The sequence below is a fragment of the Molothrus aeneus genome, chromosome 13 (assembly GCF_037042795.1).
Source record: "Molothrus aeneus isolate 106 chromosome 13, BPBGC_Maene_1.0, whole genome shotgun sequence".
In the NCBI taxonomy this organism is placed as follows: Eukaryota; Metazoa; Chordata; class Aves; order Passeriformes; family Icteridae; genus Molothrus; species Molothrus aeneus.
The window spans coordinates 5,689,704-5,707,641 of NC_089658.1; the positions used below are offsets into that span (position 1 = coordinate 5,689,704).

At 42.2% G+C, this 17,938-nt stretch overlaps 1 protein-coding gene across 6 annotated transcripts in view; it reads right to left on the reverse strand.

The window, feature by feature from the left end:
- The window catches only part of TJP1 (tight junction protein 1), a 158,937-nt gene that overhangs the window by 52,157 nt on the left and 88,842 nt on the right, over nt 1–17,938 (reverse strand). Inside the window, exon 1 of one of the 6 annotated variants that reach the window (XM_066559201.1) lies at nt 16,384–16,505. The exons of the other annotated variants lie outside the window; for them this stretch is intronic. Within the exon in view, the coding sequence (XP_066415298.1) occupies nt 16,384–16,416 (33 nt within the window). The 5' untranslated portion in view covers nt 16,417–16,505. Of the gene's footprint in view, nt 1–16,383; nt 16,506–17,938 lie in introns of those variants that run through there. 6 annotated transcript variants of the gene reach the window in all.

Below are 17,938 nucleotides of genomic sequence, written 5' to 3' on the forward strand. Positions count from 1 at the left end.
CCAAAGAGGGGTGCAAAGGGGTGAATGGGGTCTAAGAAAAAGCAATTCATTGTGTGAAGCAAGTGAAGAAGTATCCTACAACATACCTGAGGCAAGGCACAGCAGCCAGGGGACGTGGAGCAAAGCCTGGGTCACACAGAGCACACTGGAGAACATCAGGTGTCTCCTCAGAACTGCACCTTGAGGCCACACAAAGGGTTAAGGAGCAGCAACAGCCTGAAGCTTAAGGCTCCATTCATTCCCAGCACAGAGGATCTCCTTTATTCACAAAGCTCCTCTGAAGTGAAACCAGGAATCAGCCTGGCACTGAGGATGGCTTTCCTGGGATGGGAAAGGACTAGCCAAGAAGAGAAGCTAGCACAGGAAAACCTTCTCAGGTGGGTTATTCATCGACTATGAATGGAGAAACACTGCCCATACAACAACATACCTGCAGACACTGGCAAATCCTCTCTGCTGCTGTCATGGACAACACAATTACTTATTCACAGCCAGTCAGAGTGGGATTTTTTTTCCTCTTAATTCTGGCTATGCTATTAGATATTTGCAGAATGTGGCATTTCAGATATGGCTTCATTTCAGAGGGCAAAAGAAACCTCATTTTTACCAAAGACTTACAAGCATGTTTTATAGAAAACACATCTTTTTCTAACTTCCAATTTATTAATATTTTCCCTTCTTTTTTAAGTTCTCTTGAGGAGCCAAGGCCACTAACAAGCACAAGAGAATATAACAGCAGCTCCAGAAGAATCAGCAAGCAGGAAGAACCAGTAAGGCATGTCCATGCTTTTTTGCCTTTCCTTAAAAGGACACACAGCGGCAACAGGGGTCACCCTGCCACCCAAAACATCTTTTTATTTCAATCATAGCTCCTCTTCTTCTTAAAGAGCAGCAATGAAACCAGCTCCATTGGGGAGCCAAGACCGGACAAGAGGCACTACAAGCAGCCCTGAGATACTGCCCAGCACCATCAGCTGCCCTGCTCCCAGTTCTCCCCTTTGATTTACTACTGGCAGCAGTCCCACCACTGCCTTCCACTATACCAGTGGTTCACAACCAGACTCTTCAGAAAAGCTGGACACAAAGCTGGACACACTATATACTAACATAAGAAAAGCACTTTTTAAAAACACCATGTTCTTGTTTTCTGGGGGTTGGATCTTCTCTTTTATAGACTGCATCCCTACCCCACTCCAAATAGGTGAATTGCTATGAACCCCAGGCTGAAGAATTACCCCAGACATTTCTGACTCCCTGAGTCAGGAGCCAACCCAGAATCCTTCCCTCCTCTCACCGAGAGGGCAGAAGAGACATTGGCTACAGTCACTGGGAAAAAATGACACAGTAATTATGGACAGGAGGCTTCACACTGACCTCCGTAGGTATTCACATCTACATAACCATCACATCGTTCCCATCCCACCCTGCAGACATCCAGCCAGGACTTCTTTATTTCCTGTTTGCACATCAAAGTAGAGGAATGAAACAAGGGAATTCACTAACATGCTCAAGAGCAATAATTGTTGACCAGATTAGAACTTCCTAGCAGCAAGCTGCCTTATGCATACCATGCAAAATAGCACACTTCAAAAGCAATTCCTCTCATGAAAATGCATTTGGTAGACTTAAAATTATTTCCACCACTGTAGATGAACTAACACTGAATTTTACATAAAACCCAGTATACAAATCTAGAAAGCTTAAATTACCTAAAATTACAATCTTTCAGATCAAATAGCTTCAAGGCCTGCCTTTTCAGTTCCAACTTGACCTTCCACTTCCCAAATTCAGTTTTAAGGTGACAAAAAGCCCAAATAGACCTAAAACCACAGTCCCTTCAAAGGGGAAAAAAAGCCACACCCAGAAAGCCAAAGGTTAACTGCAAAAATGGTCACAAAGCTACTTTTGTATTTACATCAGCAATTAAAAATACACTCACTGCAGTGGAACAAACTGCCTCACCAACAGCTTTAACCACATGACACTAACTTTTATTCCCACAAGTTCATGTGTATCAATGATACAAGATTATATTCTTGACCAAAACTGCATCATGTCCATTCATCACCACTCTGGAATGCACATTCCCAAGTATGCAAGAGAATTGTGAGGGTAGAAATGATCAAAGCGATTTTATAATATGCACTGGGCCTCTACAGAATTGCATCTTCTAGCTACCTCAAACTCTATTTAAAAATGGAGCTGGCAGGGAAACCCAAAGCCCTTAAACAAGAGCAAATTCCTATTTTGTAAAGTTATTCTGATTATATTTCACATTAAGAACTGCAAGAAGGAAAATCTGCAGAACTACAACCTGACATTCCAGTTTGCAACCTGAAAACACACTCAAGTTTACACAGCCTTTACCTCACCCCTGGACTGCCCCAGCATTCCTTGTGCTACAGAAAGCAGCTCTACTGAACTTCAACATTCTGAATGCAATAAATTCTAAGAAAATATCAAAAAGGTTACAGACCAAGGAAATAACACTTGAAATGTTTAAGTCTTGCCCCATCTGTTACGTTAAGTTTTACATTCTAGAGCAAGTTAAGACTTCAATTGACAAAAGAGAAATTCACCTCAAGAGTGAAAAAGTTCAAAAAAGAAGCAAGGAAAAAAGGTAACAGAAATCCCACTGTATTTTACCCTCTGCAAATATTTGTTCACATTGCTGTGCATTAACTCCAATCTGTTCCACAAAAAAAGGAAATCAGAAATCAATGGCACAAGGGCTTCCACACTCCTGCCTGATGTGAGTCAGCACCTTGACTCGAGGGAAGGTGCACATAAAACAGTGCCACTTCATTTCACTGCTAAACAAATTCTTACAAGAGCAGAACTCCACTTGTAGCACACTCTTGCCCTTGGATGTTACCACCAGCACCCCAACCATCAGGTCTATTTGGCATCTGCAAGTAAACGGTGCAAAAAGGCCAATTTTGTGATAACATGGGCCTCAGATGAATCAGCAACATATTTTTAGGATTGCTTCATGACTTTTTGAGGAACTAAATCATTACAAGGCAATACAGGAAAAATCTGAAGTACTTAAAAGCTCTTTTCCCATTCCACCTCTGCTCTACATCTTGCAGCTACACTGAACTAAGGATTTTAGCTGCCCAGTCCTGACAAATTGAACACACCAAGGTTCCAGGAGCAGGTTCCAATTATCAGTTTGCACGCTTTTATCAGACCGGTGACATTTTCCTTGACAGTGCATTGTCAGCTTCGGAGTCAGTGCTGTTTACCCTCAGCAGATCAAAGAGAACACGTGCTTTACCATAACAATGCTGCAGATTATCGACGCACACACTTCACAGACCTACAGATTGAGACCAGTGGCAGTGACACTTCACAGAAGGGAAAAGTTCTGCTCCTCTCTCCAAACTGGAGGGAAGGGTAACATCAGTAAAGCATTAGGTATAGAACAGATTAACATCATTATTTCAAATAACCTACAGCCCCACACAGCTACATAGAACACACGATTGCATCGGGACAATTAAATGCAAACATCAGTGCTACTTTGAAATAATTTTCAAAGCAGTATTTCAAGTTCTCTTTATTTTTAGGATACAATACAAGCATATTTTCAGGATACAATTCAAGCATATTTTCAGTTTGGATTTTCTTTTGCTACTGGGTACACACTTTTTACACAATGAAATCTGAGCTTCTCATGTAAGCAAGTGATAAACACCAAAACACAGAGAATTTTAGTATCTGAAGCTTGCACATGGAACTCATCCTAAACAAGGCTCATAGAATGGTAAACTTAAATTGCAAAGCATTTTTACTTTTTAGGGGGTTCACTTTACATTTGTTCCATAACACATTTTAGAGGGTCTTTTCCCTACCACCAAAAGAATCAGTCTCCTCCAGTGCAAGTTAAAAGAACACTTAGCCTAAACCATTTACACCAGTCCACAAAAAACATCATCCAACATCACCAAAAGTAATGCTCTTATTTAAATGCACATCTGTTACTTGTTTCCAATATTGAGAAGAGGAAGAAAAAAAGCTGCACACTCTATAAGCACTCACCAACAAAATTAAAAATTGAGGTATCAGAGAAAGCTACAAATAAACCCCAGTAAATACTGGGAGCTATGATGTATGTCTGACAATGAAAATCTAGACACACCAGCACTGCAAGTGATACCAGAAACTTTCTTGGCAGGTTGAAAATAAGGAGAATTCATGGCATTTTTAGAATTGCCTTTAAAGTCAGACTGCTGGTGGTCTCCCTGTCTGCACAGGCCTGAAGAACTACCTTGACTCTCAGCCCTAAGTACCTAATAAAGAGACACAATACAGGTTATTTTCTATAGCAGTCAGTTTGGTACCTTTTAGAAATGGAAACAGAAAAATTAATTATGTTCAATTATATTGTTCTGATTCTGCACAGATAAGACACACCAGGTGAAGAATCCCAAACTAATCACTACACCAAGACATGTCCACAATGTAAGAGTGGATGCCATGGCTTCAATTCAACTTTGAAATAAATCAACTGTGCAGTAACTCAAGCAGAGGCAGACCTGTGAGAAGCTGCTCTCTCCCTCAGTCACCATCATTTCATCAAGATTAATCCCTGATTGCAAGCCAAGCTATGGTGAAGATGAGAAGCACGTAGAGTATTCCAGAAGAGGAACTCTGAACACAACGACTAAAAATAAAAGTCTATACATAATTACTGAGAGATGCTACCCATCAAATCCACCTCTTAGCAAGTATTTCCCATCTGTGCTTAATGGGCAGATGTCTTTTTCATTCACTCAGCACATTTTTTGAAATGGAAAACTATGAATGACATTCTAGTTGTTTATCCAACCAGCTGGAGAAGAAACTGGGTAAGCACTTGGTTAACAGCTGAAAAGCCTGAATAATTGTGGTGAATTACCTGTTTATACCAGATTAGAGCTTCAGTTCGTTCAATTTTAGCCCCAAAAAGCTACCAAGTCACTGTCACTGAGAATGAGTTATTGGGGAAAAGAGCAACTGAGTTATCTACAAACCTGCAAATTCAGCAAGGAATAGTTTTTTCAAAGGAACATTCCCCTAAATGAGTAAGAAACCAGAAAAGTTCAGCTTCAGGACACCAGACAAATCTGCTTGATGAGTCAGTTCAATAGAAAAACCTATCAGGAGACCACAGATTGCAGAGAAACCATTCAATTCAGAGTATTCTTTGGAAAAAAAAATCCTAAAGACTAAATATGTGAGGATAAAATCAGTGAAAAACTTCATCAGAAAGGTGAGACATGAAAAAGCAGTTCCAGCCAATTCCAGCTAAGATAGCTTAGCACAATTTTATCATTAAAGTGAGAACTGAACAGCAAAACAAAACTTACTGCCAGAATGCTTTCAAAGCTTGACTGATAATAGTCATATCTTCACAGTCATGCAACTTCTAATGATCTGCACAAAAAAATTAAGTGCAGTGAAAATATCTAAATCTGCACCTCTTGTATCAATGCATTGATTTGGTTGCATCTTTTCCACTCATTTTTGTAGGTTCACCTTCAGAAGTCACTTCTGCAATGTAATCCTCCCAAAGATACTGTAATGTTATCAACATGTGTAAGTTATGCATCCTTTTAGCCTCACTGTGCCATTTCAATTGATCCAGATTAACACACCTTGAACTGAGCTGTGGAAAATGTTTTCTTCTATGAAAGTTAAGGTGCAGCTATGAAGTACATATGAAAATATATACAAAACCCAAATTACCTATTACCTACCAATTACCACAAGAAGAACAGAGTTCATATCAAAAAACCCCACTCACTATGTAGCTACACTGTTCAGTTAGTTTCATGCTGTAAAATCATTACTCACTCTATTCTCTTCACTGCACTGTTATAGCAGGAAAAATACCTTACATTCTTTTACAGCTTGAAATTTATGTTTTAGTGCATTGTCACTGTATAGTACGTGGTCAAAGAGCAAAGGTAATTTTAAGTACACCAGTCCTTGTATACACAACTCTACTCCTTCAAGAGATTTTAGGCACAGGTTGTGCATATTTTGTAGTGACTGAGATTGCAGTAAACAGGAGAATTCCTGATGTCACACTCCCCCCAAACAAGGGGATAATGATGCCATGCTGTACAACAGAAGCTCAGGATTATATCAAATGCCATACATGATACATACAGTACCCATCAGATGTTACCTCTTTATTTTCTACCTCTCAGCAGAATAGAATAGAGATGCTTAGCTTTCGATCCAAATGCACTGAACTCTACCAGGCTTAGACCCTGAGACAGAGACAACCAATAGAATATATTAAATATACACATATTCCCTGGGAACAAGGATTAAATTGTGAATTGCTAAACTTGCCTTCATAGGCACTAGGCTATCATGCTTCTTATGTAGAGTCTTGGTTTAGAAGCCTACCTACCATAAACACCCAGCACCTTATTTTCAAACAGAATATGGATTCTCTGTGTTTTGTGGAAGAAATAAAAAACAATCTATCCTTCTAAGTCTCACCAGGCTACTGGAATTAAAGATTTTATTCTTTTGTACTTATTTCTCCTCTTCCCATGATCTCTGCAATTCAGGCACTACCTGATCTAACAAATATTAATAAAACTAAATAAAAGTAAAGACAGTAAACAAAAAATCAAGTCAGCTTAATCTCTATTCCTGTTCTAGTCCTGTGTCTTCATACTAAAGAAGGTACTGGCATAATCACCATGTATGGAGCCCATTAAGCACCAGACACCAAAAGAAAACATTTGCCAAATTCTTCTTATTCTTCAGAGCAATTCAAGAAAAGACATTAGAGCTCAAACTATAGGATAGATGCTACATTGCAGTAAACGACTTTGCACTGTACTCAAAGGACCATTGTTGTTTAATCCCTGCTTTGCCCAGTCACACACACTTTCTTCTCCCTAATCCACCCACTCTTTAAAGCCACTGCATGAACTTTTCAAGGCTGCTTGTTTGCAGCAGCTCTGAATAAACCACACAAACCGCATCTCTCACACACGTGACTAGTTTTGAAGTGAAAATTAACACAAATACAATTTAAATGGAGACAAGTCAACACTTGGGCCCAGATAACTGTGTGTGTAGTCAGCAGGGAAGAAGTGTTGTTATAGAAAATGGGGGCGAAAAGCACGGAATGAGAGCTGGCTTTGTTCACAGGCAGTAGCCTAAGTGCCTATCAGTCAGCAAAAGCATTTTTAAAACAGCTGCATCAAAGCTTTCTGCAAGTTAGTCAGCATGTGACAGGCCAGCACATTACAACAGTGCCACAGCAATCTCTGCATAATAGGAGTGCTCGGAGTGACCTGAAAGGTCAGTGTTTTCAAGCATTCCAGTAATCTGTAAATTGCCTTGGCTTATCACTTGGAAGCAACATAATTACATTGCTTGAAGGGCTAGGACAGTAAAGACAGATTTTAGGTATTATGTTTTGGTCAGCTACATACTAACCTCTACACTGTAAGCATATCCAGAAAACTCAGAATAATGTACAAATTTAAAAAAGGATTGTTTTTAAAACATCAAAGTCTGCTCCTCTGATAGAGGGAAAACTATTGACAAAGATTTGTAACCATCTATAGTAGTTTATCAAGTATAAATATCTTTGAAGGTTTTTTTAAAATTTCTTAACAAGTGTCCCAAAACGTTTAAAGATACTTCCTACAAAACTAATTTTTAAATACAGCAAGACTGCAACTACTACTGAGTAAATTAAAAGGTCCTGTTCTGGAAGTTAAAAGGTGGAACAAGCAAAATGTAATTTTCATAGTAAGGGTTTAGTTTCACTTGAAAACCAGTACTTTCTGTTGGAGAAAAGAAAAATTATTGTTGCCAGCTATAAACATCCCAAGCAATTTACTCAAAGGCCAATCATTGACTTTAACAACAGATTTTTCTAGAAATAGAAAAGCAAAATCAGATCTACCGGTCCATCTCCCTCACAAGATTAAAAATGCTGCCATTTGGTTGCCAAACAGCCTAATCAGGCACAGTCAAAACTATTTCAACCCACTCTGACTGAGGTGTTGTGTGGTGCCCCAAAGCACAGAATGCAGCCACCAAGCCCACCCAAGGCTCCTGCACAGATCTGTCCTGGCAGCCCCCAGCTCCCCTCAGCTTGTCCTGTGCAGCCCTTGTGCTGCACACCTCCAGCACCATCTGCTTCCACCGCCAGCAACTACCAACAAACCCAGCCCTACTGCTTCACCGGAGGTGAATTCCAGCATTCACACACGAGGGACAAACACCAAACACAAAGAGCAAGGCAAAACTTCTCCATTTTAATTTCATCATAAAGAAGAAAGAAAAAAAGCTATGCAATATTTCCCTGACACTGCTTGCTTTTGTCTAAAGTACTTTTAAGGCACGGTGATTTTTTTTTTTAATGGAGCTAATAAATGCAGTCAGAAGTTCAGGCTAGTGAAACACACGCTGCAGAAACATCACATTTATGTTTAAAAGGCATCTCCTGCCTGTTTAAACTACAATGCTAGCACAGCTTCAAGTGCAGGACATAAATCTCACATTACTGTAAACCAAACTAAGTTTACAGCCAGAAAGACAATACTAGTACTACCAATAATGCAACTGACTTCAAAGGTGCCCTCATCATGCAGGAAGGAAAAAAAAATCCAACACCACTGGTCATTCTAAAGGAGAAACTATCTCAGTAACTCTCAACCACTGGCTCCTTGCTATTCCTTACACACCTTCCCAAGAGAGAGACATTTACTGATTGCAAATAAACACAACAAGTAAGAAAACCTTTTATGTTAGCATTGGTATTCAAACAATTTAAACAACAGATCCCCTCATTTGAGACTCAGCACTTTCCGGGGCAGTTCTAGGGTGGATTTACCATTGAACTACCAACAATAAACAAACCACAGAGCATTGGAAAAAAATAACCCCACAGAGTGCTTCTACAGCACTCTGATTCAGATGAAACGTGTTCTTCATTCAAGCCATCAACACTGTTTCTGTAAACCTGTATTCCTTTCTTGTACTTCCTAGCTAAATGCTCCCAGCTTTAGGAATATTAATCCAGCCTACATTTTCCATAGAAAACAAAACCCAGTCAAAATGCAAGTGCACTTAGTTCTCTCATGAGATTAGACTCCAGGAATTTCCATTCTTACATAGCTGGGTTATTAACAGAGAGGTTTATCCTGTATGCAATGGCCAATCACTTTCCACAACTTAATTTCAATCCTGAAGGAAACACAAGTTCTTTTGTCAGAAAGCCATGCCTTTAAGCTTGGCTTTAAGATCTTAATACCCACTGAAAAAAATATTTCAGGAGTCCAAGTTTACAGGAAAAATCAGTACCCCTGTCACCTAACACTGTGCTGAGAAACGAATTCATGTGAAGGCATTCATGGGCACAGGGGCATTTTTTCCAAATAAGATGTAGGAACAATGCTGGGTCAAGCGACATAAGGAAGTTTTTAAACAACCATCCTGTGATGAGAGGGTTAACATGATCTGGCCTTCTCCCAAATTCAGTTCTGGGGAAGCCAGTCATCCAAAATGAACATGAATTACGTATTTATTACAGTCTTGGAATTTGTTCAGATAAACAATAATTGGCAGAATTAGCCCCAGGTACTATCCTGATTCCATGCAAATTACAACTAACTAATTAACTGATATCATATTGTCAAGCAGCACCTCAAAGTTACTTCTAGAGCTTTACAGCTACAGTCATTCCAATTCTAAAAGATCTATTGAAACCAATAAATCTTTAGATTACATAATTTACACCTATTATATTTTCAATGAACTGAAAGCATCTGCGTACATACTCTTTGTTTTGGTTTTTTCTTTTTATTTTTTTTTTACCTTTAAATATGTTTTTATACACCTTTTTATAGCAATATGTGCCCAGTCAGTCCTTTGTCAAAGTCATGTCACCACTGCTGTAATTTAAGTAATAGAAAAACTGACATCATTGCTCAAATTTCACAATCTGTCCTGTTTCATTATGCTACTGCTTCTGGTTATAATTTAAGGTTATTACTTCCTTTTAATTAACTTGAAAAATTGAGCAGTGTCTCTGCAGCCACAAGTTACTTCTTATTAATTTTTGTGTTATTGAATTGATGGTGACTATAACTAAGGCATTAATGCTGCTGCAGGAGCACCGTGGCTGTCTGAAGAAAGAGACCCAAGAAGGCTTGCAGGAAAGGGCAGGGGATGTTATTTCAGCCCAACAAACTCGCCTCCCAGAGCCGTGTCCAAACGCTTGACCATATGCTCTGAAGTGTATTAACAAGTCTCCAAGCACCTTGCTCATTCCATCTCCCATCTGGATACATCCTAAGAAACAGTCACCAGCCCAGAGTGTAAATAGCTGGAACAGGTCCATTTAATATTTACAAGAAAATTTTTAAGCTGGATATAGAGAAGGGGACCATCTGTTAAAGTGATTGCTGACCCAGTGGGGCAGAGGGGAAGACACTGTTACTGGACCCCATTCAAACTAGGCAAGGAACTGCCCAAACAGTCCCAAAGGATCACAAGCTGAAAACTAATTACTGCCTTTTTAGGAGGGGTGGGGGAAGATTTTAGAATTAAGTTCCTAAGAAGAAGTCAAATGTAAAAGGCAAACGTGATGAAGACAGAAGGCTGCTCTGCAGTGCAGGCCTTACTGGGAAAAGCCTTGGGAACTACAAATCAAACAAACTGCCGACTTCTGCTCAATTTCTATTTTCAGCATATCAGTGCTTTGGATATGTGGGGGTGGGGAAACAAAAAGGCCATCAGAGCCATACCAAGTTCTGTTGTTGCTTCCTCTGCTATGGGAAGTTAACCGTACACCTTCTGATGAGCTATATAGGCCAAAAAGGTCACATTTGCCCACTTCTCCTAAGAATGTGAACTTCTCCAATGCAACACTCCCTACTGCTGTCATCTTACTGAATTTAGGCTGCCCTCCCCCACCACAAAAGGGAAGAACATCTGTTTATAATGGATTAGGAAACAAGAATCCTATTAGAGATTACCAAATACTCTTGAGAAAATAAATACTTTTTTAATGTACAGCCAATATTTACATTTTTAGCACCAACAATACAGGTAATTTTTCCAAGTGTCTAAATAAATCCTGATGTGCAAACGCAGGAAAGACCTCTAAAGAACTACTGAAAATCCTACAGTCAGGAAGAGTAAACATAAGGCAGGTTCCCAGTCCTGCACACACTGGGGCAGGTTCTCCAACCCTGCAGTAGCCCATCTACATAGCCCAAAGAGTCCACAGAGCTTGGGGCTTAAGGAGCTGTCTAAGAGTACAGCACAGCAGGAAAACCCCATGGATAACCAAGCAGACACCACTGTCCCTGGACAAGCCACCACGCTTGTGGCCTCAGCAGCACTTGTTACTCTGCAGCCTCCAAGGGATCCACGCTGGACCTTAAATACTCAGCTGAACGTGTCCCTCCATTTCCTCACATCCTTCACTCGAGCACATCACAGCCCTGAAACAAGAGCACCCCTACTATTTATGACTGTACAGCACATATTTGAATAATCTGTCCCTAAAATAGCATAATTATAAGACAAGACAGTGTTTTCATTTCAGGACTTTTTGGACTCAGCATAAATACACTGCACAGAATCATGGAATTCATTTTAAGACTTCCCTACGGCTGTTTGCTTAATCAGTACATTCAGTGAAGAAGTCATAAGTAATATATTTGCCTGAGAAAACACTGGGCATACTTTGATATTAATTTCTGTTGTATTCATACCATGATAACACAGAAATACTTGTGGGGATATAAATGACAAATGTCTTTTTGAACCCATACAAAAACAATAAAAGCATTTGTTTCAAATACTATCCCTTAACTCAAACTGACACGTAGAATTTGACAGTGATACAAACCAAATGTTGGGCCTATTAATTTTGAAATGGACATGTCCATGGCTTTACTCCCCCCACACTGTGACTAATCAGATTTTCCCCTGCCACTCCAGTGTGTACACAAGACAAGGCCTTTCCACAAGGTATAGAGGACAGGAGAAGAAAACAGAAAGGAGGATCTTATTTCACACTGAAAGCTCATTGGTAAAAAAATGGGTGAACACTTCAGTCCTTGGTGAGAACTTCAACTTTGATACAAAGCCTTCAGATGAGTGCTTTGATCTGAGATAGACAATAATTTTGCACAGCATTTCAAGGAATAAACCCAACATATTTAGCACAATTCAGAGCTTGAGTAGTCAACTAGTTACAGTTCTGTTTCCAACTCAGTACCTTATGCTGAGTAGTTAAAAGCCAAGTATTTTCACGAGTTCCCAGAAGGTTTTGACAACAATGGTACATTGCAGTGTGAACACAGACATATAGTCAAGCTCAATAACCACTCCTGACTTCAAGAACAAATTCAAAATACTATGTTTTGAGCCTTTTTTAGCACAGACACACCTACTCTCATAGAACCTAAGTAGTAGCATAATGTGCATCTTAGAACACCTATGATGTACAGTAACCCATTTCTAGAGGTTTTCCTTGACACAAAGATTAGCTAGCTGGTCACTGATAAGGCCTTACTGATTTTCCACTCTACAAAGGTGGAGCCAGTTGCCAGGCACCGTCAGATTTCAGCTCTGTTTACATTACAGTAATCTTTACACTGCACGTTGAACCAGAAGCAAACTCCAGCATTCACTTCATAATGACCTACAGAGTGTGGAGCTTGCAGCTCCTCTCACACTGCAGCCAAAGTCACACTGGAAAATGCACCTTGAGTATCATCTGGTAATTGAAATTACTGATAGTCCTAACTGGAACAATGGATTCAAGAAATACAAGCTACTCATATAAATTATTCTTTGAAAAATACCTACCAGTATTAGTATTTCCTAAGTTCCAAATACAACTTACAGAAAAACTAGCAAAATTAAATGCAGTATTTTAAAGGTTCTGTATAGGAGGCAAATTCTTAAGTTAAACTGAATTCTCAGATACTTTCCCATATGTTTTCTATATATTTATTTCTTTTTGTTGTTACAGTTGAAGAGTCTCACAAACGACCAAAGAAGAACTATCTAACTTTACAATGCCCATATACAGACTTACATGGGAAAAATAAAATACTGCTCCAAAATTAGCTATCTCACAGACTGAATTAAAAACATTTGAACATATATGCTCTACAAGAAACAAATCCATTGGTGTTTCCAAGTAAGATTTAGGGTACAATGCTAACCCCAGTTATGAAAACCACAGGTCATTGCCCCTAAAACAGAAAACCAAGGAGTCCTTGCAATCAGCATGTCTTGAACCATTAACACAGCCATGTTCTCAGCTCCTGATTCAAGGGGTTGTAAACAGATACATGCCTGGAGCTAGAAAACCAGTTAAAACAACCAAAATTCAATTAGTTACAAGACTGAGGTGAAAGACTGAAACACTCTTCCTGAATGCATTTTAAAATAGAAGGGAGTCTCGAGAACTCAGGTTCAGCATTCAAAAAGGCTCAGGGATTGAATAAGTTGTCCCTTTTCAGGGTGATTATTTTCTTTGTTTGGTTTGGGTTTTTTGACCAATGTGGACTATATTACACTCTCCAACTTAAAGGCAAAAAAAGTTTACATCCCATTACTAGGACCCTGACAGTCATTCCCACAGTATCCATGAGTACAGTTCAAAAAGACAGCAGAAGAGATTAGGCCCCTCAAATTTTGCAGCAACAGGCACAACCAGATTAAACTTCCAGCCAGTCTTCATTTCCCCGCCATTTTCTATTGCATATTACCAACAGCTACAACAAGCACATAACACCTTAATAAAACCACATTCTTATACAGCATAGCAGGGGAAAAAGCTAAGTAATCTAAACTGAAGGGCAGTGAAACTGTTTGTGAAAGACTGTGGATAGTAAGGTGTAACATAATCAATCACAGCAGCCAAGATTATCTCATGTACAAATAAGAATTATTCAGCTAATCAAAAATATTTTTTTCTCTTTTTTTTTTTTAGGTTTTGTCCAGTCAGCTGTGACACAGTAACTGTGGATATGGATACAGAGCTCAAAAGTATATTAAGTAAATGTTGAGAGAAAACCATTCATCATTTAATGCATTACAACCCCAAAAATGAGAAACCAGATCCCATGCCCAAAGGGGTAACTAAAGGAAACAAGATCTGGACTGTGAACGCAGAAATCCCCAACATTCAAGTATTTCCAAAATACTTCTAAATCTCCTTGTCTATGACTATTAAAACTACATGGAGAACAGCCCAGGAACTAATGACTGAAATACAATTAACAATATCCACTGACTGAAAGCATCTCTGTTTTGGCAACAAAACTCATTTGGAGCTGTATGCATCGGATTCTAGTCTTCAAAGACATTTCTGTGATCAAGGTAAAAAGGTAAGAAATAATTTTGATAAAAAGCTATCAAATTTTAAGAATTTACTCTAACAGTCACAGGACCTACAAAATGAGTTTTTTTCCTGAGAAAGAGATGCTATTTCAATTACATGACTTCCATAAATCTGAAAGCATCCCAGTGAAGAGTTAAACCCCAGTGAGACTATATTTTGCAACATTCTTAAATTAACATACCTTTCAGTATAATTAGTTTGGCTGATACTGTATGCATGTATGCAAGCTCCAAGGGCCAATGTGATATGACCATGAGCAGGAGGAGTTTCAAATAACTGCTATGGCAAGATACAACTTCCAATTAACACAGTCTGTACACCAGTCCACAGCCAAAACAGATAGACTTTCTGTACCCTTCTGCAACTTTAAATACACTTCTGTATTTAAAAATAGAAAAACACTTCAAGACAGTACATGCATGTGTGGAAGGCAATATTTTTCCACAGCCTCACAAAAATAGCTGTATTTTAAGAGAGCATTTTGAGCCAGAAACGAGACTCTTATACCCCGATTTTACAACAACAACAAAAAAATCTGCAAAATTCAAGTTGATGCAATTTCTCACAATCCCTCACAAAGCAGAATTCTAACACAACACTATTCAAGACAATATTTATCTTCAACTCCTATTTGTTCTTAATATAAATGTATTTGTAAAGTGCTAAAAAGTATGTTTTATCTATCTATCTCCATAGCTAGGTGATAGCAGAAGTATGATATATTACCTAAAATAGGTTACTGTTCCAACAACGAACATTTATTGTTGAAATGTGTTTGTCTATATGATAAAATGTAACACAACACCTCCGGAAGCATACTTAAAACAAGCCATGAAACTCAGTAGTCAACATTAGCTTTTAAATTTTTTAAATTCCACTCTGGAATCTGAGGCTGCCTCGAACACACCTCCGAAGGAAGACCCTGGAGGTGGTGAAATCTCCAGCTAACAGTATCGTACAACTAGAGTAAGTTTGTTACTTAGTATCTCGAGCGCCGAAGTTTTTCGGTACTAACACAGCAAGGTGTACATTTTACTTCAGCCTGTAGAATACCACTTCTGAGTAAGTGCATACCAGCAAGTGACATCAGACCGAAACCACGCAGTTTCACTCGAAAGCAAACACCACTAAGCCGAGCTCCGGTAACACCGGCCAGCACACACGACGGGAACTCGTCGCGCTGAAGCCGGAGCAACTACTCAGGCACCACAAGCTAAAAATGAGTTCGAAATTCAAATTCAAACTAGTTTCAAAGCAAACCTTTAATTTTATGCGAAGGAGAAATAACCTGTTGAGCGTTTCTAGCTCCACCTCTGAGCCCCGGGGCCGCTCGGCATTACTCACCGCCGCGCAGCCGGGGGAGGTCAGAGTACACACCCCGCAACGTGCACCTGCACCGGCAACACCTACGGATCAGGTGGAGGACCGGCACAAGTTTCTGACGGATTACCGCCGCCCCAAAGCTGTTTACCGTATGTCAGCAACAATCATGCCCGACTGATTCAGCGGCCACAGAAAAAAATCCTGCACTACTGGACTCTCCCGGTTGAACCTTTCCTAATTGCTAGCCGGCTCCAGCCTGGAACAAAAGGGCACGGCCAGCGCACCGGCGGGAGCGCGGGGGCTTCTCCCGGGGGCAGGGCCCGGCTGCCGCAGCCGTCCCGGGGCCGGGGCCGGGGCCCGCACGTCCAACAGGTGGGCGGCCGGGCGGGACCGGGGCGGCGGCCCGGGCCAGGGGGGTGCGGACCACCTGCGCGCCCCTCCCAGCAGGCAGGAGGGAAGCTCTGCGGGGAAGGCGGCCGGGAGGCTCCGGCCCGCCTCGCCCACCTCCTCGGTCGGCGCTAGCCCGTGCCCTCAGCACGGGCGGGGTAAAGCCGCGGCCACCGCGGTGCGGGCTCGGCGGGGCAATGGGAAAACCGCGCCGGGGGTACCGCAGGATCGGAGCGGGCAGGGAACGCGGCTGCCCCGGGGCCGAGCCTTACCTTCGTGGAAGCCGCTGCGGCCCTGGCAGACATTTTGTTTCCTTCTCTCCCCCGGAGCCGGGCGAGCGTGTGCGCGCCTGCAACTCTTCAGGCCGGGGGAGAGAAACTCGGCGCCGCCGCCGCCCGCGCCTCACGCAGCCGCCCGAATAAACATCCCAGGGCGCGGGGGGGAGGAGGAAGAGGAGGACGGCAGGGAAGGGGCGGGGACGGGGGAGGAGGGAGAGAGGAAGAAAGAGGAAGGGGAGCGAAGGCTCAAGTTTGATAAAAGTGTGGTCTCTCTCCCGCGGCGCCTGGCGCGCCGGGGCCGGGTTCCGCCGCCGGGGCACGGAACGTGGGAGCGGCCGCGCTGCCCCCGGGCCCGCCCGCTCAGCGGCCGCGCCGCCCGCCCGCCTCGTGCCTCTCCCCCCGCGCAGCCACCGACATGTCCGACTGCCGGCACGGCCCATCCCGCCGCGGGGGGACTGCCCGCCCCGCCGCCGCCTGCCTCCGCTTTTCCGCAGCACCCAGACCCCTGGACGGCGGCGGAGCGGCAGCGGCGGAGCGGCAGGTCCCGGCCCCGCGGGCTCTGCCGTGCGCGGCGCGGTGAGGGCCGCCCGCGGGGCTCGCTGGCCGCCGGGCTCCCCCCGCGCCATGGTCGGGGCGGCGGGGGCCGAGCGCGGCCGGGCCGGCGCAGCCTATGGGAGCGCGGGGGGCGTTTGAACGCGGGGAGCGGAGCAGGCCGGGACCGGCACCGGGACCGCCCCGAGCGCTGCGGGGCCGCGGGACCGGGCGGCGGCGGGGGCTCGGCCGGGCCCGGCCCCGCGCTCTCCGCCGCACGCGGTCCTGCAGCGCTCACGGAATTCTCGCCCCGCTGGAGCCGGCCGCAGAGCTGGGATGTCGATCAGCGCGGGCTCAAACCTGCTTTTGCGTTTGCCCATTGTTTGAAGGGGCGGGACGTTAGTTTTCGAGTTCCTTAATTGTACATCTTGTTCTTGAGATAAAAGCAATAAATACACAAAAAGAAAACAACTTGGGAGATTTGCTTTGCTTTAAGGTGGTGACTGCATAACCTTAGCATTTCCTATAGCACCATGAACTGCTGCCTGTGGCTTTGAAAAATAAACTTTTCCCAGTATTTTAGAGTGCCTTTTACAAAGTAAGTATTTATTTAAGCACTAAGAGAAATACAGCAAATTTTTTTTCCATTTAAAAGGAAAGGCTTTTAAAGATGTTATTTTACTTTTGGGCGTTGGATGCCCAACCCATGCACGATGAAGCTGTCTGAAAATGCAGCTGGAGTTCTGACTTTCGAGATGGCTCACGCCACAGAAAGCTGAGCACGCTCCCAAATTTTGTAGGGCCAAGTCATAAGTTAACCAAGTGACTTCCAGAAGCATCACCCATTAAAGTGCTTCAAACCCCACTGAAAAGATGGCACACTGGTTATTACCCATATCACTACAGTCCATAGTTTATGATGTTGATTAATTTACTCTTTAGAATTAGATAAGAGCCCAAGTGGCATGACTAATCAGGTACATAAGGTTCCAGAGAAGAAAAAGTAGGTGAGAAAAAT